General features: G+C 35.9%; 1 protein-coding gene across 1 annotated transcript in view; it reads right to left on the bottom strand.

Annotated features, from left to right (window-relative positions):
* The window catches only part of LOC6038065 (ATP-binding cassette sub-family C member Sur), a 173,177-nt gene that overhangs the window by 69,964 nt on the left and 81,060 nt on the right, over positions 1–22,153 (bottom strand). The window contains exons 6-9 of the mRNA XM_038250893.1: positions 17,544–18,168; positions 10,489–10,946; positions 2,170–2,307; positions 1,612–1,774 (exon numbers count right to left, since the gene is read on the bottom strand). Coding sequence (XP_038106821.1) covers positions 1,612–1,774; positions 2,170–2,307; positions 10,489–10,946; positions 17,544–18,168 — 1,384 coding nt within the window. The remainder of the gene's footprint in view (positions 1–1,611; positions 1,775–2,169; positions 2,308–10,488; positions 10,947–17,543; positions 18,169–22,153) is intronic.

Below are 22,153 nucleotides of genomic sequence, written 5' to 3'. Positions count from 1 at the left end.
CGCAAATCGAAGAGGGGTCGGGGCAACTTTTCCCGATTTCGTGTGAGTTGGTAGAGAATTATCCAAATGGTTTTGCCTTCCTCACCTCACTGAGGCAAGGCTATAAAATCACTCAAAAATTGAACTTTTCAAATAAGCCTCCCAGATATACCTTTACGTATACATATCGACTCAGAATCAAATTCTGAGCAAATGTCTGTGCGTGTGGATGGACGTAGAATTTTTTTTCTCACTCACTTTTCTCGGAACGGGCTCGACCGATTTTGTCCGGATCTATGTTTTTGGATTTGCCTTCAGGTTCTTTAAGTCTTTTTAAATTTCATCCGGCTTGGTGCAGTAAAAGATATGTTCGAAAAACTGTTTTGGTTGATACTAAAAAGGGTCATTATTTATATAATTTGAAAGCTCCGGCCGATAGCTGTCGGAACTTTACGCTCAGTGCACCCACACAAACACTGCAGTGCTTTCAAATGGTTCATTAAATTTATCATACCTAGATGGCAGCACTCAGATGTATAGTGTCTTTACTAAGTAAGCGTTAGCCAAAGCTTTCGTAGTGTGTGGTTGCAAGGCTTTTAGGAGGAAGGCAGCAACCACCTTCCGGTGGATTAAGTAACGTTTTTATAAACATTTCAATAAGACATTTTTTCCGTTTCCCGGAAAATGCAAAACCCAGAAAAATTGGACGCCCTACATTTCGTGGAGAATTGCTCAACTGATTCAGGAGATTTGGGATGTTGAGTTGAAAATTACGGTTGTAAAGGCTTGTTTGGCCTTGATTTTTTTCAAAAACCTTGAAAAACACGTCATTCAACATAATTGATCAGGGAAAGAAAGGCTTTTGCCACAAAATCCAGTGATCCTTTTCCTTTTTCAACTATAATTTGATTTTTTTTATTTCTCTTGTTTGATTAGAATCCATTAGAAAAAGGGTTCCGCAAATAGGATAAGCCACACAACTGATTGATTTAGAATGAAAACTACAAACTTTTGCAAAGAAAAGTTAAAAGCTTTCACTGCTTGAGAGAATCCCTTTCGTGACTAGAAATTCCAACGAGTTCGCCCCATTCGCAGCCACTCAACTATTCACCGGTGCAAGTATTGCTGAAAAAGCACAAATTGCTTCCGATGTTCACAATCTCAAACTAAAATCCTCTCCTCATTCGTCAGCATCAAAAACTCATCGTCCTTCACCGAATACCACCCTTCAACGGGTAAATTCGCAATTCGTCACGGACCGGGAAATCGCTCGTCATAAATCAAAGCAGTGTTGTCACTCGTGGAAAATCCAATATTTTCCAGCGTCCCTCGCTGAGTTATTTTTCTGTATCATGCAGCGCGCAGACCGGGTAGCAGTAATTAAGATTATCAAAGCCAATTTGGTCTCCGCTCTGACTGATTCAAGGACCTCAAGGACGGATCACGTGACTGACTGAAGAAGAATCAACATTCCAACTTTATTTGCAAATTTATCCATAAAATGCTGATTAGAAAAAATATTTTCCTTTAATAAAAAAAATCACCTGAAATACGTTAATTTTCCAAAAGTACTCAACCGGCCAAGAAACAACAAGACAACAACAAATAAACTCGATCCAAAATTCCACTTACTCATGATGGTCCAGTAGCACGAGTCCAGATCGAGGTGGCGCAGCTCCCGGCGGCGGGCGTGCGAAATTTTCTCCCGGAAGACGCCCTCCCAGGCGCTGAGTTTAATTAATTTTATCCCCAGCAGGACCTCATTGATGCAGCGGAGCCGCTCGTCGGTGCATTCCTGAGAAGGGGAGAAAAAAATGGGAAGAAAACACAATCAATGGAAAAAATATATAAAGTCTGAAGCCTGAAAATGAGGCCACCCGTTCAAGTATGTCAGCGAGAACTTCGGAATCGATTGCGATGATGGTCCCTTTCAGATAATGGAAATGGAATGTTTACTGGGGGGAGAAGTTGAAAAAGTGGGACAATTTTACGACTGGGGAAGCATTATGTGAATGAAACCCTTGCACAATGGACGCAATTTCAATATTAATCCTGCAACACAGGAGTGCATTGTTGGAGCGATTTAATTGAACAGAACTGTTCACATGGAATGAATGAAACAACAGTCGCTGCAAATTGCAAGTAATGATAAATCAGAGCAAGTTAATCTTGAATTTTTTCACCACTTACCGATGCCTTCTTCGAGTTGGCGGACATCATCTTGCCGACCAGAAACTGCAACGGAATCATCGTGACGATGCAAACAACCGAGCCGATTATGCTGCTAACGCCCAACAGCTGGTACAAAAGATACATTACCACTCCAATCTGGAATGAAACAAAAAAAAAGAGATTTCCGGATTAAAATGCGGGATGTAATGGGACACCCAGAAGGCACGGCATGGATGCACTCATCCGGTTAATTCCCTCCCACCTAAAACCTCAGTTTCACTTTTCTGCGGACAGCAATCCCACCAATCTCTCCGGGAAGGGTTCATGAATAACAAACCGAACAGATTGTGGTTCAGCCTCGTGTCACGCCAGGACGTGCCCCCCTCTAATCCCAACATCAACCAACTGAAAGTAAGCCATTATGTCTTTAATCCTGGCACCAGATGGAAATTGAACGTCATCGGGGTGGAAAATGTGTAATTTATAATCATGATCCACGAAAACAGGAAATTGATGGAACATTCTTCAGATTTTATTTATCATAAGGAAAAAGTAAACATCACCGAATATTTTTTTTTTCTGAACATTCTGAATGCATGGAAAACACAAATTGTTTGTTTCCAAACCTTGGCACAAATGACTTTTTTCGAAGGGTTGTGGGTTGTGCGCTACTGCTAGATTAAAAAATGATAAAATCAAGAAAGAACAATACCTATTATCACCAACGAGCTTTTATAATTCTCTGACATTTCAGTCATTCGATTTTTTGTATTTTCTAATCAGACTGAAACTTGTTAAGTGCCTTCGGGGTACACAGAAAAAAAATCATGGTACAGTCAAACCTCTTTTTACGCAACCTCCTTTTGCGCGAAATTTTTTTACGCGGTTTTTTTACGCGAAGAATTCAAAATAACGCGAACTCAAGTTGCGCGAAAAATTCAAAATAACGCGATCCGATTTTAAACTGTCGGAAGTCTTAACCATTATGGTCATATCTTCCTGTTCAACGGTGACCACAATCAGGGTTTTTACAATCAGTAGCTTCGGTGACCAACGGATACTCTGCATCATATTGGGATGTTCTGGACAACAAAGAACATCCGGAAGTCACGAATAGAATATCTATCTGTTCAACGGGTGTTTGTACCGGTGTATTCACCATCGAAATAGCTTCAGGTAGCTTCAGTGAGCCACGATGGACTGTCTGTGATCTGTTAGAATGTACGAGGCCATCCAGGAACTCCCGGAAGTCATGGCCTGGATATCTACCTGATCAACGGGAGTCTATATGGCTATATTAACCATCGGTATAGCTTCAGGTAGCTTCAGTAGACCACGATGGACACTCTGCGGCATGTTGGATTGTTTTGGGTCATCCAGGAACTCCCGGAAGTCATGGCCTGGATATCTACCTGAGCAACGGGGGTCTGTATAGCTATATAAACAATCGGTATAGCTTCAGGTAGCTTCAGTGAGCCACGACGGATTCTCTGTGATCTGTTAGAATGTACGAGGTCATCCAGGAACTCCCGGATCAACGGGGGTCTATATGGGTGAAATAACCATCGGTATAGCTTCAGATAGCTACAGTGGACCACGATGGACATCCTGTGGCATGTTGGATTATTTTGGGTCATCCAGGAACTCCCGGAAGTCATGGCCTGGATATATGCCTGATCAACGGGGGTCTGTATGGCTATATCAAGTAGCATCAGTAGACCACGATGGACACTCTGCGGCATGTTCGATTGTTTTGGGTCATCCAGGAACTCCCGGAAGTCATGGCCTGGATATATGCCTGATCAACGGGGGTCTGTATGGTTATATCATCCATCGGTATAGCTTCAGGTAGCTTCAGTAGACCACGATGGACACTCTGCGGCATGTTGGATTGTTTTGGGTCATCCATGAACTCCCGGAAGTCATGGCCTGGATATCTTACTGATCAACGGGGGTCTATATGGCTATATTATCCATCGGTATACCTGCAGGTAGCTTCTGTGGACCCAATGGACAATTCGCGACATGTTAGATTGTGTTGAGACATCCAGGAACTCGTCTTCAAATGCGAATGCTAATTCTAATGGGACATTTATGCGTTGATCAGGAATATTATAAGGCCAGGACTTCCGGGAGTTCCTGGATGACCTAAAACAATCCAATATGCCACAGGATGTCCATCATGGTCCACTGAAGCTATCTGAAGCTAAACCGATGGTTAATATAGTCATAAAGACCCCCGTTGATCAGGTAGATATCCAGGCCATAACTTCTGGGAGTTCTTGGATGACCTAGTACATTCTAACAGATCATAAGGTAACCATCGTAGGTCACGGAAGCTACCTGCAATTATTACGATGGTGGATACACTGGTACAGACCCTTGTTGAACAGGTAGATAATAAGTTCATTACTTCCGGAAGTTCTTGGATAACCCAGAACATCCCAGCCTGCTGTAGAATATACAGCGTAGGTCACTGAAGCTATTTTGCATAACCTGGAATTACATAATTATTATTAAAAAAATATGTAATATTACATATTTTATGTCAGAAAAAATGTGTAATTTTACCTCTGAAAATGTGTAATTTAACCACCATTCTGGTGTAATGTCGCTTTTTTAGTCTAAATTGAGGTAAAATTACATCATAAAACCGGAAATATTCAACCTTCCAAAATTATACCTTCCAAATTTACACAATTCATTACTGTGTATGGATAAGGACTACACTGAAAAAATGATACACGGTTAAAACATTTTTGGGTGATCTTTAATTACACTTTTTGTCACTAAAACTTGATTTGCAAATAAAAATTCTGATACGTTTTGGGGGACATCAAATGCTAACTTTTCAGACATTTCCAGAACGGGCAAAAATTTTTATCCGAGTTATGATTTTTTGAATCAATACTGATTTAAAAAAAAAAAAATCAACTTTATTTTTCGATGTAAAATCGAATTCAAAAAGCACTTAAAGTGAAGTTTTGATGAAATGCACCATTTTCAAATTATAGCCATTTTTAGGTAACTGTAAAAAAGACGCTGTTTTTTTAATAAGTGCCGATGCTTTTTTTTTAATGTGGATCTTATCCATACCAAAGACACCAAATCGATAAAAAAGGCCTTCAAAAGATACCGATTTCGAATTGCCATACATCATTTTTGTTTGGACAGCTGCCGAATTTGTATGGAAAATTATATGGACAAACTAATGATACTAAATGGCTACTTTGGGCATATCGAAGGCACCAAAACAGTTTCAGCTGGATTTAAAAAAATACCAAAATTAAAGATCGATTTGGTTGAGAATTACTCATGTACTGAAATATCTATATTTCACAGATTTTTCGATCCAAGAAAGCACATATCTTTGCATCAATATGCATTTGTGCTCTCTTATGCTGACAAGATAGGAAAACCAGCATGCTTAGAACAAGATAGCACAGAGGCATCGTTATACAGATTTTTTTAAATGATTATAAAAATTTCATCAATTTATCAGTTAAATTGGGTTTTAACATGATGAAAGAGCATAAATCTACAGTTAAAAAATCAAACAATTCTTCTGTTACTCCGATTTTTGCTATGATACAAAACCAATACAGATTTAGTTTCAGAAAAATTTAGATCTTCTACAAAATAATCTGTCATCGTTTGTACCAAGGAATGAAATTCAATAACAATAGCTTCACTCAGCTAAATAAAATCAAAGAAGTACAATACTCATAATCTCCAACCAGCTTTTAATCTTAATTGAAGGAAGTCTCTAAAAATCTTATGCTGTACATAGATTAAAGTAATTAATTCAAGAACAAAACAGATTTAATCTTGACAAAACTTTACAAATCCCTTCATCACCAATCTCAAAACGAGAGGATATCAAATTTTGCAACAAAACTAATTTTCTTTCGTTAATTCACCCACACCCTGCTCAACAGAGCAAAAACCACTGACAGATTTCAATAAACTGTTTCAAAAATTAGTTTCAAGTTGAATTCAACCTATTGGTATTCCATTGAATACATGTTTAAATTATTTGCCAACCAAAATGGCTCTCCTGGCACAAATCCAGGTTAAAATAAACCTCTGGCAGGTCCCTGGCTCGGATCAAATTTTCCCACATTCTGTGTGCACATCAAAAGCCAACGTTGAAAACCCTTATCATCAGAACGAAGAATGAGGGATACTTTTTCAAAAAACAGTTTACGAGTTTTGGTTTCTTCCTGACCAGACTCGTTTTGGGTCGGAAAACTTTTTGAGCTCTGAATTTTTGGACAGGTTGCTTATTTGGGTAGGGGACCAATTCTCTGAGATTTCGGTCATTCGATTTTTTATTGTATTTTTTTAATCCGGCTGAAACTTTTTTGGTGCCTTCCGTATGCCCAAAGAAGCCATTTTGCATCATTAGTTCGTTCATATAATTTTCCATACAAATTTGGCAGCTGTCCATACAAAAATGATATGTGAAAATTCAAAAATCTGTATCTTTTGAAGGATTTTTTGATCGATTTGGTGTCTTCGGCAAAGTTGTAGGCATGGAAATGGACTACACTGAAAAAAATGATACACAGTAAAAAAACCTGGTGATTTTTTATTTCACTTTTGTCACTAAAAATTGATTTGCAAAAAAACACGATTCATATTTTTTTATATGTTTTAGAGGACATCAAATGTGAGCGAGTTGTGGCGCTATAACCACGGCAAATAGTGTCCAGGGCATTTGTGGAAATACAGTGTCCCATCCTCGAGGGTCCCGGAGCACAAAAACTTCTTAGCTGGTGGCTCCCAACGATTTATTGCTTCTACAAACAGGAACGTGAGCGGGGATCCCCACGTTTCTTCCTCCCCTGTCGATTCAGAAATGTGTTGTTGTTTGAACTCAATCCACTTTAAAGAATCATCTTTGCGGTAAACTTTACGCAGTTGGCCTGGCCGCTTTAACGTTTGTGATGTTTCAAAGCAATTTATTGCATTGGGCACTGCAATTGTTAATAATGACAAGAGGATGCTAGGCGTTAATCAACCTAAGGCATTTTCCAGGATGCCCTCGAAAGACTGGCTGCGCTAGGGTTAGATTAGATTAGATTAGATTAGATATGTTTTAGAGGACATCAAATGCCAACTTTTCAGAAATTTCCAGAATGGGCAAAAAATCTTTGATCTTCAAATGGGCGTAATATTGAATTTTTAGCCGGTTTGAAATGTTAGTCTTGATTTTAAATTTTTGAAAAAAAATTTTCGAAGAGATCGGAAAATTTCACGAATGTTTTATATTTAAACATTTTAAATCGGACCATTAGTTGCTGAGATATCGACATAAGAAAATGGTGGGTTGTTTGGGTGAGACTTAGAAAACATCAATTTTCCAGTTTTTTAACCTTTGTATGGCAATATCTCAGCAACTAAGGGTCGTATCAACAAAGTTCAATTAAGCAAAATATAGAAAATTTTCTCAGCTTTTCAAAATAAAAATTCAAAGGTAGGAAACATGGGCACTAATTTTAAACATGAAAAACTGCGATTATTTTCAAATAAGTTACCTTAATATGGATTTAACTTGAAAACGGTGCACTTTATCAAAAATTCACTAAAGTACTTTTTGATTGCAAATTCGATTTTACATCGAAAACTCAAGATGAAAAAATTTTGCGACCAATATTTCGATAATTTGAAAAAATCTGTATTGATTTAAAAAATTGTAACTCGGTCAAAGATTTTTTGCCCATTCTAGAAATTTCTGAAAAGTTGGCATTTGATGTCCTCTAAAACATTTAAAAAATAGTGTTTTTTTGAAAATCAAGTTTAAGTGACAAAAAGTGAAATAAAAATCACAATTTTTTTTACAGTGTTTCATTTTTTTCAGTGTAGTTCTTATCCATACCTACAACTTTGCCAAAGTCACCAAATCGATCAAAAAATTCCTTCAAAAGGTACAGATTTTTGAATTTTCACATATTATTTTTGTATGGACAGCTGCCAAATTTGTATGAAAAATTTTATGAACGAACTTATGATGCAAAATGGCTTCTTTAGGCATACCGAAGGCACCAAAAAAGTTTCAGCCGGATTAAAAAATACAAAAATTAAAATTAAAGAAAAAAGACAGATTCCGTAGAGAACTGCTCAGGGGTGTTTGTTAAAAAAAAGGGGTTTTTAACATGCTTACGGGCAATGTAAATTAATAAGACTAGAACGAATTCGGATTTCCAACAAAATTGTAAGTGAGGCTTTCGAAATTCAATATAATAAATCAAACTTAAATCACAGACAAACAGACGTGACTCTCCATACAAATAATTTTAGAAATTCATCGTCCTTCATCAAACCACCAAATCACGGCGACGCCAGCGCTGCCTGGTGAGCTTATGCCGAAGCGCAGCCCAAACATATCAATACAAGTCCATTACTGTCATGTGTCATGTCAGTGTATGCGTGAGACAATCAAGCCTTAACGATTGTAAGCATCAACAGCTGATTTAAATAATGTTGTTGTTGCTTATCGTCAGTACTCGATGAAATAAAAATAAAAATTAACACCGACGGCCGAAGATGACGGCCAAACCATGCGGCAGCATCAGCAACGACGCACCACAATCGCAACGACAGAGACCAAACCACTGGTCCTCCCCGTTGCTCCAAAAAACATCCGCGGGAAACGTGTTCACGGCGAACAACTGTGGATGAAGATTGAGTGGCGCTCACGATCGACGCAACATCACCAAAAGGACGACCAGCAGCAGTAATCCATGAAGGATAAGCAGGTTGCATCAAGGTTACTCCGAAGGAGATGACTTCACCACAGAATCTGGCTTCCTCCGCAGTAGCGGACGCCTCATCAGCAGCCTCGGCAGCGGCAGGCCTACCGGGTTAATAGTGGGGTAAAGGGTATGTCCTCGCTAGTCAGCCACTCATCTGACCCGGTCGAAACTGCCCCAATCTTGTCCCGAAAGCCTGGATTATGGATCACCGTTAGATTTCCTGAATTCTATCATATTTTGTTTTGTTTTCATTTAATGCCACGTGCTCACGCTCAACTTTACAACAATAAAAACACATTACACACACTGGGGAAAGACGGGCGAGCTGTCACGACAGCAGCGCCATCAGCGCCGGGTGAGTGGATGCCGAAGCTAAATTGCATTTGAAATAACCGTTTTGGCTCGGTTATTGAAGGACGATGGTTCCGAACTCGAGTGTCCCGTCTGTTTGTCTGTGCTTAAATTATGGTTAAAACTTTTTGAAAAAAGGTACATGAAAAAAATCCGTAATTTTTAATAAACTTTATATTACTAAAAGTTGAATTCCCAAAATACGTATTTTCAATCTTTTTATATCTTTCAGGCTGGTTCAAATTTTATTTAATGTTTTTATCCCTCTCCCCCACTCAGCCAGCCTAAAAATCAGGAGTCTAAAAATATTTTCTCAAAAAAGTCAAAATTTTCAAAGGCATTTGCAAACAACTTAAATTAATTTAAAATGCATTTCCCTGCGTTTAGATTCATTTTCAGCAAGTTTGGGTTAATTCAAAAATATTTTGAATTTCAGTGATTTTCGATGTACAAAACCGCAAATAGTTTTTTATTCTTGAATGTTTTGGTTTTCGTTGAAAATAACATTTTGAGAAAACTAATGATTACACGTACGAGTGATTATCGCATTTTCAAATACTTTTTTGATTGACATGTTCATATTCTGGCTTGTTATTTTAATTATTAAATTTCTTTACTTTTTTGCTATTTTATCAAAAATGCATATCTCCTCCAGATTTTGCACCGTCACGCTCTATGGATCAGATGATGTCTTTTTTAGTATCCTATAAAAGATCATAAAAGGTGCAAGTGGTTATGTTATACATTACCAATATGACAAAGACTTAAAAATTTGTTTAGTCATTTTATATAAATGTACCCACGGATTTATGATCAGGGATCAAACTTGTTTGTTATTGTTTACATTGCGTGCTCTATTATTTGTTTATTCAAGGTCAAACATTCAAACGCGTATTTCTTGGAACGTCAAAAAGCGATGTGTGGCACGATAGCACAACAACGTCGAAGTGGAACTTGAAAATGTCAATATTTCAATTCTAGGAACATTTAGAAGCCATTGATATTCTATGCATTTCGTAAACATACCTCAACCACCCCACTTGTGTACCGAACCAATATGTGTACCCGGTTACACCCGTGCTCTTGAACTTTGATTTTAGAGCAGTAGTGCCCGAGCATCACCGTGACAACCCTTTCATCAGCATCGATTAAATTTTGCCTAAAACTTGTTCAACCCCCACCCCCAAAACAGTTTCCTGCAAATGTGCAACAGTGTGCCAATATTTACCTTGAGTGGAATCGCCCACACGTAGTGCGCAATCTTCACAAACGACATCACGTTGAAAGCATCATCGGACATTAAATTGGTGATGGTACCTGCGTCGGTGGTGGCACCGCCGTGCTCGCTGGTAGCACTGCCATTATTACCACCACCACCCTGACTTCCGGTCGTTTCCGGTTGCTGCTGCTGGTTTCCGATACCACGTCCCCGCTCGTACCCACTATCGATGGCAACCGTTTTATGTTTTATCTCTTCCGCCGTGCTTTCGCGTTGCTGGCAACACTGCCGGCTCTGCAGTGGTTTGGCGGTTGCACCATCTGTTCCGGGTTCTGCATCGTTGGCGGAGCTGTTGCTTTTGACCGTGGCCATGTTGTTGTCCTTGGGAATGTTGTTTTGGCTGTTGCGTTCGCTGCTGCCACCACCAGAGAGGGTGGCGGTTTGGCCTCGTGGAGGAGTTGCTGCTGCTGAAGTGGAGAGGAGAAAATGAAAATTTAAAATAAATGCAACATTGAATGCGGCGAAATGGTGGGCGTTGTTTATCAACAAGTGAAGCGAGGCAATTTTGGTTAAATGTTTCAATTTGGTTGTTGATGAAGTAGCTCGTTCGATGGTGTTGTGTCATTTCCAGGAATTATTGCACGATGGGACAGTAATTTTAAAAGCATTGCCTTGTGTTAAAAAGTGTCAAATTGTTGCGTAAAATTATCTTCAAAATCATTCAAATGTACCGTTAACTGGGGTCACACTAAAAGTGGAGTCCAAATTTGTTTTGTGTTCCGAATTTCCCGATTTCAAGAGTCAATATTTTTCTTCGAAAGCTTGAAATTAAACTTTACGGTCCATCGTTTCATCATTAGAGGGATCACAACAAAAGCTATCAAATGAAAGTAAAAGCGCATCATTATATTCAATTATCAATTTTCTATGATATTTGAACATTGGCCGATCTGAAAGCTATTCATAATTTGTGGGATAAAACTCCTTTCCTTATCCATACCTAAAACACTAAATTGATCAAAAATTTCCTACAAAAGATACTGATTTTTGAACTTTCATAAATCATTTTTGTATGGACAGCTGCCAAATTTGTGTGGCAAATTATATTGACAAACTAATGATGCAAAATGGCTTCTTTGGGCATACCTAAGGCTACCAACTCTTTCTGAACAAAAATCCGTACACTTTGCCGATAAGACACCTTGGCACAGTAGTTGTTCGGTAACTGGGCTGAGAACGTAGCCCACTCACCGAATGTTGTTCGTTAACTGAGCTGAACAAAACATAACGAGGTGACCACCGATGCATAATATTTTCCAGATGAAATATAAAAATAAAAGTTACTCAAATTGATTAACAATGCTTAATTTTAAATTTACACAAAAGTTCGATTTTTTTTATTTATTGAATATAATTTTTGCATCCATTAACTCCTCGGTCATTTTGGTTTTTTGACGTTTATCTGCTTTTTAACTGAGCTACGGCCCAGTTATCGAGCGCCCAGTAAAAAAGAAGCTCAGTTAAACAACGCCCAGTTAGCGAACAACTACTGTATAACAAAAACTGTCAAGGAGTTATTCAGATATTTTTTTTTTTAATATAAAACTGTGTCGTTTTTACAGCTAAAAAATTTCACAAAATTCTATCAGAGTGCTTATGACTTGCACGTTTCAAAGTATTCATGAAATAAACCGTGATTTGAATCAAATCATTATCGTCTTCAATTTTATTATTTTTGTAAAACGTTTAAAATTTTACGAAATGTCAAGTATAATTTGACGAATGATATCGTTCTCAGTGTTTTCACGAACACCTTTCCAGAATTTTTTTATCGAAAAGGTCCTATAACATGTGAAAGACAACAGTTTATAGGACCTTTGAAAAAAACTATAGATTTGGTGATTCAAATGTTCAAAGGTTATCACAAGTTTTAGAAAGCCTTTGGATCTTTTTATGGATAAATATATTTAGTAAGGAATCTCCAAAAGAACAATTCTAGAGTGTTTTTTAAAAGATCCTATTAACATATGAAAGAAAAAAAATAAAATAAATAATCAAGTTTGAATTGAGAAAAACCTGGAAAACATTATATTTTCAAAAATTCGTAACTCCATTTTTTAATATTCAGTGTAAATTTTTCGAGGAATTCGATTTAATATTTTTTTTTGACTTGGGCTCTTTGGTCCCGAGACCATCAAAACAGCGTTTTGAATTTTCATGCGACCTTTTGAATGTTTGGTTTGATTTTTGTATTTTTTGACTATTTTCTCTCAATTGTAATGATGCATTGCATGGATTTTTTTTTTCTTAAATTGACATTGTTAAAAATTATACAACATTTAAAACTCCATTTTTTTTCAAACTCAAACCGAATCAATTATTGTCAAGATTCAAAGAACATTGAAATACTCGTTATTTCGTATTTTTAATTCTTGGAAAGGCCAGATTACTAGGGCTAGTAATTTTTCACGTCGAAAAAAATTAAATTAAGCGGCATGCCAATTTCAAAACATTGAAATTTCACGACAATATCACGGTAATATCCTTAAAACGAAGTACATCCTTCAATACAAAAAAAAATCACAACTATAAATCCACCAAAAGTAGAATAAGCAGAATAAGAGATATTACATTTTGTATGCAAATGGTTTCTAGGAATAGTGAAATTTGAGTATTTAGCCAAAATTTCACTTAAAATTGGTTTGTTTACCATTTCGTCGCTTGTGTGCTATATTGTGACGCGGCTGCTGTAAAAATAGTACGTGTCACAAGATAGCACACAAGTGACGATTTGTAATTGATAAGTCCAGATAATTAGAAAATGTTGCAAAGTGCTTAAAACAGTTTCTAAAAACATAAACAACTTTATTTTTGTACAAAAATTCCTTTTTACAGAGATTCAAAAATTAATAGCAAAACTCCTCTGCAGTTTCTTTATTTGAAAAACTGGTCCTTTAAGCTATTGTCTTTCATATGTTTATAAGACCTATTCAAAAAAAAACTCTAGAAATCATGCTTTGAACGTCAAATTGTGTTATCCAAGGCATGTTACAATCAAAGCTTATTTCGCTGGAACTTTCCGTAAAACATTGCTGTAAAAATATTTTTGAAAATGAGTTTCAAAATGCCTGTTAAAATTCTTGTGGATTGCTTGAATAAAAAAAAATCGCTGTTCAAATACACTTAGGGACAATTGATTAATTAATTAATAAGAATTTCGCGACATTTCACGGTATTTACGAAATTTCACGATCAAGGGCAAATTTCACGGATTACGCGGCTTCCGCGAAATCGCGAAAAATCACTAGCCTTACAGATTACCAATGCCTAAAGTTAAAAAGAGAATGTTTTCAGTAAACTGGGAATATTTTTCAAGAGATGGTTGTAATTACTTATTTAATTTAAATACTATATTTTTTTTTCTTATGGCAAATTTAATTCAACTTTCAACCATGTTTTTTTTTTCAAGGATTTGCAAATATTTTTTTTAATTATAACTTGACCAAAATTAAAAGGTCCGTCAATAGTTTGCACTTTTGGTCCATCGAAACATCAAAAAGAAAATCAAAAGGGCCTTATCATATCCTACCACTTTTCCGAACCAACGAACCGATCACAAAATCCTTTCACACAATACGTATTTTCAAGTACTTTCATAGCACTTTTGTTTTTGCATCTCCCAAATTTCTATGGAGTAACCATAGATGCAAAAAAAAACTTATTCGGACCAAAGAAATTGATGGGAAAAGTTTCATCCAATTATTCAATAAAATTATAAAAAATGTCATTCTTTCTTAGAGATAGTAAAATCACTGCACGGTGGTCCAGATCGTAAAATTAAGTGGAAAATGAATTTTCCGAAAAATTTTGACGTTTTGGAGCTTTGGTAACTTGAGAAGAGATGTTGCGAATGGAAAGGGGAAACTTTTGGTTTTGGTTGAAAGTTAGGGTGGTTCACGATTAGGGTGATTTTGAAAATCTAACTATACAGGAATATTTTAGGGAATTTTTTGGTCTTCTTAAAAGTTTTTGGGCTTGCCAATTCAAGCAGCTTTGTCGAAGACACCAAAATTTTATCTTGTAATCTAAGCCTTCTATAACCAAATTTATACAAAACATCTGAGCCAACCTTCAAAAATCAGTTTTCAGCCAGGTTAAATTTGAAAGAAGAGATCTAGCACTACAAACGCTGAAAAAATCTCAGTGGTGCTTTTCTTTAAACTCGAGATACCGTAAACTGGGGTGACTTTGATAGCCCGGGGTGACATTGATAGAAATTTGATTTGGCCACTAATTTTTATACATCCAATGTAACAGTCATATTTTTGCATATATGTTCGATAATAAGCTATCCCTTAATGCTTGCATACTAAAAATTCTCATAAATGTTAAGATATTAATTTGACGGGCATTTGAAAAACCTATCAAAGTCACCCCGGGCTATCAAAGTCACCCCAGTTTACGGTACCTTCATTTGAAAAAGTCTAATTTTCAAGGGAAACCCTTATGGGACCACCCTAACGAAATTCTAAAATTGTCCAAATACATGTTTTACCATGTAATTTTGCCCGCTGATACTGAATATGCCCTCAGAATTAAGGCATAGTATCGAAAAATCGATTTTTTGTCATATTTTGGGTTTCCATGTAAAATTATCCTTTAAACCCAAATTCCTTAAAATGCTTTAACTTTTGACCCTTAAGTCCAAATTGAGTTGTCAAAAAATAAAAATGTTCGTTTTTTAGAGCTTTCAACATCACTTTTCTCTAAAACTTAACCCTGAATTGTCACGTTCAAATAACTGATTTTTGAAAGTCCGCTTATATGCTTTCTATACATTAAATAAAAGGCGTAGATTACGAGATAAAATTTTGGTGTTTGGACAAAGTTGCTTGAATTTGCAAGGCAAAAAACTTTTTAGAAGACCCTGTAAAGTTAGATTTTCAAAATCACCCTAATCGTGAACCAATCTAATTTTCAACCAATCCAAAAGTTTCCCCCTTTCATTTGCAACAACTTTTCTTAAGACACTAGCTCCAAAACTTTACCATTTTTCGGAAAATCCATTTTCCACTAATCTTGCGATCTGGACCACTGTGACCTGCTTTTGAGCGTCCAATGTCCCGTCCAGGAATTCCAGGGATTTCCCGGAAAAAAATATTTCCCGTTTCCCGGGAAATTTGTAAATTTCACGGGAATTCCCAAAATTCAAGCGGAAGTATTAATTTCTAAAATTTTTTGAACTTTTTTTCGAAAATGCTCTGAAAAAATAATAAATGAATAAACTTAACATGATTTTGTTTAATTAAATGTATTGTTTGGTTTATATATAATTATTCAGCTTATCAGAAATTATGACATCAGAATTATTTCTGATGATACTAATTTTAAGGCAACTGGGAATAGGTCTTGTTAAATGAGTATTTAATTATTACAAATTAAATTATTATTAATTTTCAACAGATTGATGTAATTTAATCAAAACAATATTAACTCCTTACCTCCACATTAAAATTGAGATTTTTTTGACGTTTTTGTTTACCATGATCAAATGAGATGAAAATCGAATTTGTGCAAAAAGAATTAATTCAATTGGTTGAATCTAACACTGGTGCAACTACAGGTGTTAGAGGGTTTAATGTGAAAAATAGAAGACTTTTTGTGGATTGATGTTATTGTACGATAAGTTCCTAGCTGGACTCGGTCGCTAGAAACGACCGGCGACTCAACGACCGACGAAATAGGCAGCGGACCAGATGCGGGCATAAAAATGTCAAAATTTCTTCCCCGCTCACCTCGTCTTACCATCCAGCTGCAGCTTTGTTAACAAACAAACGGAGCACGCGGTCGCATGATGGCCGCATCGATCCAGAATTAGGGGTGATCATGTGATTAAAAATGAAAGTTTTTTCAAGAAAAATAATATTTTTCCGACCGAATAAAAAAATTGCGAGCATGTTCAAACAATTATTCCTGATGTCGGAGAAGTGATAAAAAAGCAAAATTTTAATCCATAATTTTTCTACAAATTGAATTTTTTCACTCCAACTGGGAACCCCTAGGTCTTTCCACCACCGTTTCCAATGACTGTGAAAAGATGCCAGAAAATCCAGCTATGAGCTGAATCCACAATAGTTTATCATGTAATTTAAATAATGCAACATGATAACACAAAAAAAATCATTCATAAATTACTTTCTATTGTTTGTTCTCAAAAAATGCAAGAATATATTCAAAGTTTGCTCAAATGTTTGAAAACATTGGGTTGTTTGGAGTAAAACCAACACTAAAAAGCTTTACCATTTGTTGAGCTGAAACCAGTATTTGTCATAAAAAACATAATTTCTGCATGTTTTTTTTCTCATTTCAATAAACTGGTCACAGAGGCTTGTTTAAAATTTCTCATCAAAAAATAACAAAATACATTTTCTTGTAGTTGAATGATTTTTCACGTGCAGTCAAGCTGTTAATTGATCTTTACACTTATTTAAACCAATAATGTTGATGTCCTATACAATTTTGTTGCTTAATATTAAATAATACCAAGATCATAGCAATTTTCAATAAATTTATAATTTTCCGGTAATTCCCGGGATTTCCCGGCAAATTGGCTGAAAATTTCACGTTTCCCGGGAAATTTGTAACCCCGGGAAATTGGACGCTCTACCTGCTATATTAATGGTAACTAGATCTTAGGATTATGTTGTTCCTAAAAGATCTATTATCTATTTTTATTTGCGCCTCTTGAAATTTAAGATAGAATTGTTTGAGTCCATAAATTCACACATTTCGTTTATAACTGTGCGATTTTTGCAATGTGTGTGCAATGCAGAGTGTTTCGATTTGATCAATTCTCTTATTATTACTACTGAAAACATCGTTCATTTATTATTTTTGCTCTGATACTTTGATGGTTAAAAACTAAAATTACTAAACTTAAACTTACTAAAAAGGTATTTGTCGCCTTCTCCTCTAAGATACCTTTCCACTTCAGAGAGCCAGTAGGCGAATTTGAACACAATTATTTTCTATTTCGCAGAATTGCAGAATGCTCTAAAACTCACCTTGACCTTTCCCAATCGATGCATTCCGATCGCCGGAATCACTGCTCTCCGTTTCCGCTCCACCACCGTCCCATCCTTCCGTTGACCGTTTCTTCCCCGACCCGGAATCTCCGCCACTCCGCCCACCACCACTCCAACAGCTCAGCAGCAGTGCCTTCCGGTAAATCATCCCCTGCAGCGCATTCTTCAGCCGAAGTCCCTCCATGTCCATGATGTGGGTGCTGGCCTGCGAGAATGTGCCCTGGGCCAGGGCGGACACCAGCACCACCAGTGCAACGAACCATCCGTTTGCCAGCAGCTCGGACCACGTCAGCGGTCGGACCACCAGCATCCGGTCGCCGCCGCCGGTCGATGATTGATTTCCCAGATTAAATCCACCCGGGCCAGTGTCATCCCAGGGAATTACATGACTTTCTCGTTCTTGTCCCGTCATCCCGCCGCCAGTGGTGCCAGCTAATTCCGATGAAGATGTCACCGGTTTGGCGATGTAATCGACGATATTGGATATGCAAAGTGGTCCCACCAGGGCGCACAGGTCACCGAGCAGCTTGAAGAAGCCACCGGCGGCTAACATCCGCCAGCAGTTGACCGCGTAGCAGAACCACAGCGACGACCTGGTGGACTTCTGTGAAAAGGGGAAGAGCGAAAGAGATTGGGGAGTATGAGCTGAGGTTGGAAAACTTCAAAGGATTACGAGATAAGGACCAAAACGTGTTCGTTGATGAGAAGCAGGACTCTTGCCGAAGTAGTTGAGGAAAATTGGATAATCGATAGATTATGGGAAAAGTTTGCCCTTCTTTTTGGACCTTTTGGGGCGGGAAAATTTGGGTTTGAATGAAGATAACGTCATGATTCGAAATCCGGACACTTAGTAGCATATCATTTTTGTTATAGCTGGCAAAAAATCATGTAATAAGTTCGAAATGTAGAAATATCATCAGGATGTAGTATAAACAGTCATTTTCAAGAAAATGCATGCAAAATATGTCTTTTCTAACAATTTTTCATCACAATTTGAAAATTAAAATGACTTGTTGTGCTTTGAATCCCTGACACTGATAAAGCTGATTCGAAATCCGGACACTTTTGCTTCGAATTCCGGACACTCGTTTTTTCTTATGAATCGCACAAATTTGGACTGAAATGTTAGTGAAAGGCATTCTCTAGCTCTTAAATAAGCTGTTAAAATCAAAACAATCGATAGTTTATATAAAAATTTGCTAGAATTTAAGAAAATCGAAACCATAAATTTCTGCTGTGCCTTCTCGGTGCTTCGAACGCCTATGAAATATTTCAAGTGAAATGTTTCACATGTTTGGTAAATTTATAATTTTATTGTTTTTAATTGTTAATAGTTAATTGACATTAACTATAGCATTCAAACAAACTTTAAATAAAAGTTGATATTGGAATTCATCATTTCACACAGTTTTGACATTCATAATGTGAACTTATACCCAAATAATTGATAAAACAAGATGAAGTGTCCGGGTTTCGAAGCGTCCGGGAATTCGAATCATGACGTTATTGCGTGAGAAGAGATATTGATGAATATTCCATCAATCTACTTAACGAATCAACAGACACGTGTCATATATTTATTTATGTTTTCAGTTAAATTTTCAGGCAATATTTGAAGATTTGAAGATTTGAGGATTTGAAGATTTGAAGATTTGAAGATTTGAAGATTTGAAAATTTGAAGATTTGAAGATTTGAAGATTTGAAGATTTGAAGATTTGAAGATTTGAAGATTTGAAGATTTGAAGATTTGAAGATTTGAAGATTTGAAGATTTGAAGATTTGAAGATTTGAAGATTTGAAGATTTGAAGATTTGAAGATTTGAAGATTTGAAGATTTGAAGATTTGAAGATTTGAAGATTTGAAGATTTGAAGATTTGAAGATTTGAAGATTTGAAGATTTGAAGATTTGAAGATTTGAAGATTTGAAGATTTGAAGATTTGAAGATTTGAAGATTTGAAGATTTGAAGATTTGAAGATTTGAAGATTTGAAGATTTGAAGATTTGAAGATTTGAAGATTTGAAGATTTGAAGATTTGAAGATTTGAAGATTTGAAGATTTGAAGATTTGAAGATTTGAAGATTTGAAGATTTGAAGATTTGAAGATTTGAAGATTTGAAGATTTGAAGATTTGAAGATTTGAAGATTTGAAGATTTGAAGATTTGAAGATTTGAAGATTTGAAGATTTGAAGATTTGAAGATTTGAAGATTTGAAGATTTGAAGATTTGAAGATTTGAAGATTTGAAGATTTGAAGATTTGAAGATTTGAAGATTTGAAGATTTGAAGATTTGAAGATTTGAAGATTTGAAGATTTGAAGATTTGAAGATTTGAAGATTTGAAGATTTGAAGATTTGAAGATTTGAAGATTTGAAGATTTGAAGATTTGAAAATTTGAAGATAGCTGAAGTAAAAGCCTAATAATTTCTGTCATCGCCAAATGCCAACCTCTCATATGCATAATTACAAATCCAAATCCACACGAAAATGTTATAAATTCGCCCATTCTATGCAACGCGTCTGCTTAATTAATTTCGTTGATCTTTCGCATTTTCATCACCATCGCACCCGCGAATCGCACGTCCTTTGGCCTGTCCATCAGGAAAGAACTGACCTTCCTCCGTTTCTTCCTTTCATTTGGAACAAAAATTCATCCGCTTATCTACTCTCCATTTCCGGTTCTTTCTTTTTTTTTCGGTCCGGATACCCTGGACACTGGTCAGGCAAACCAAACCATAAAAAAAGAATCCTCTCCCAAAACATGACAAAAAATCTCTCGCTGCCATCCGTTCGGCTCTCGCAGAAGCTGATAATTCACTCTCGGGACAGAAAAAAAGAAGGACAAAATAAGCACTTGAACCTTGAAAAAAAGGGTGGTGCAAAAAAATGCGAGCGGGGATTTGGACGCGGCTGCATTTTCCGAAAGGAGTTTTATCCCCAGATCTTCACCCCGTTGACGGTCACAATTCCGGTGAAGGGAGACTTTTTTTTCTCGCAACAGAAAATTTCGTGCCAGTGTTGCACTCTCTTTTCCGCAGATTTTCATTCACTTAGCTGGCACCTATTTAATGGTGGGGAAGGGAGAGGTAGGGTGAATTATTTTACAAATCGACGTCGTCGTGCTATCTTGTCGCACCCGCCATTTTGACGTTCCGAGAAAAACGCGTTTTAATGTTTGACCTTGAATATTCAAAAACGAGAGCACGCAATGTAAACAATAACAAACACGTTTTGTTTGGCTCACCATTCTGTGCATTGTTCCAAAGTTTGGTTGAAATTGGTTGCTGGAGTCCCGAGTTATAATTACAAATGTTTACGGTAGTCTAGCTTGTACGTGCGACAAACGCATCCTGACTTTCCTGGCCTGAAATCCCTTTGGCATTTTGTCGCACTTACATCAATTTTCATGGAATGACAAGATAGCACGACAAGATTGAAACTACTTTCATATGTAAAGTGACAAAAATGCACAGAGTTTTTCGGTTTTTGTTGAATATCTCAGGATTGAAATCGAATTTTGGGGATCTGTGAAGGTCAAAAGGTGAGGCATTGTGAGCTGCACAAAATGGCGTTCTTAACTCAATTTGGCCCAAAATGCACGTACGACAAGTTAGCACGATGGCGACGAAATATAATCATGACTTTTATTTTTTTTAAATTTTACTCAAAAGTACCCCAAATGTATTGTATTTGTATTGTATTTGTATTGTATTTGTATTGTATTGTATTGTATTTGTATTGTATTTGTATTGTATTTGTATTGTATTTGTATTGTATTTGTATTGTATTTGTATTGTATTTGTATTGTATTTGTATTGTATTTGTATTGTATTTGTATTGTATTTGTATTGTATTTGTATTGTATTGTATTTGTATTGTATTGTATTGTATTGTATTGTATGTATGTTGTATGTATGTATTGTATATGTATATTGTATTGTATTGTATTGTATTGTATTGTATTGTATTGTATTGTATTGTATTGTATTGTATTGTATTGTATTGTATTGTATTGTATTGTATTGTATTGTATTGTATTGTATTGTATTGTATTGTATTGTATTGTATTGTATTGTATTTGTATTGTATTTGTATTGTATTTGTATTGTATTGTATTTGTATTGTATTTGTATTGTATTTGTATTGTATTTGTATTGTATTTGTATTGTATTTGTATTGTATTTGTATTGTATTTGTATTGTATTTGTATTGTATTTGTATTGTATTTGTATTGTATTTGTATTGTATTTGTATTGTATTTGTATTTGTATTGTATTTGTATTGTATTTGTATTGTATTTGTATTGTATTTGTATTTGTATTGTATTTGTATTGTATTTGTATTGTATTTGTATTTGTATTGTATTGTATTGTATTTGTATTGTATTTGTATTGTATTTTTATTGTATTTGTATTGTATTTGTATTGTATTTGTATTGTATTTGTATTGTATTTGTATTGTATTTGTATTGTATTTGTATTGTATTTGTATTGTATTTGTATTGTATTTGTATTGTATTTGTATTGTATTTGTATTGTATTTGTATTGTATTTGTATTGTATTTGTATTGTATTTGTATTGTATTTG

The sequence above is a fragment of the Culex quinquefasciatus genome, chromosome 2 (genome assembly GCF_015732765.1).
Source record: "Culex quinquefasciatus strain JHB chromosome 2, VPISU_Cqui_1.0_pri_paternal, whole genome shotgun sequence".
Lineage (NCBI taxonomy): Eukaryota > Metazoa > Arthropoda > Insecta > Diptera > Culicidae > Culex > Culex quinquefasciatus.
Note: the sequence above shows the minus strand (reverse complement) of the source record. Positions and strands in the feature narration are given on the sequence as shown.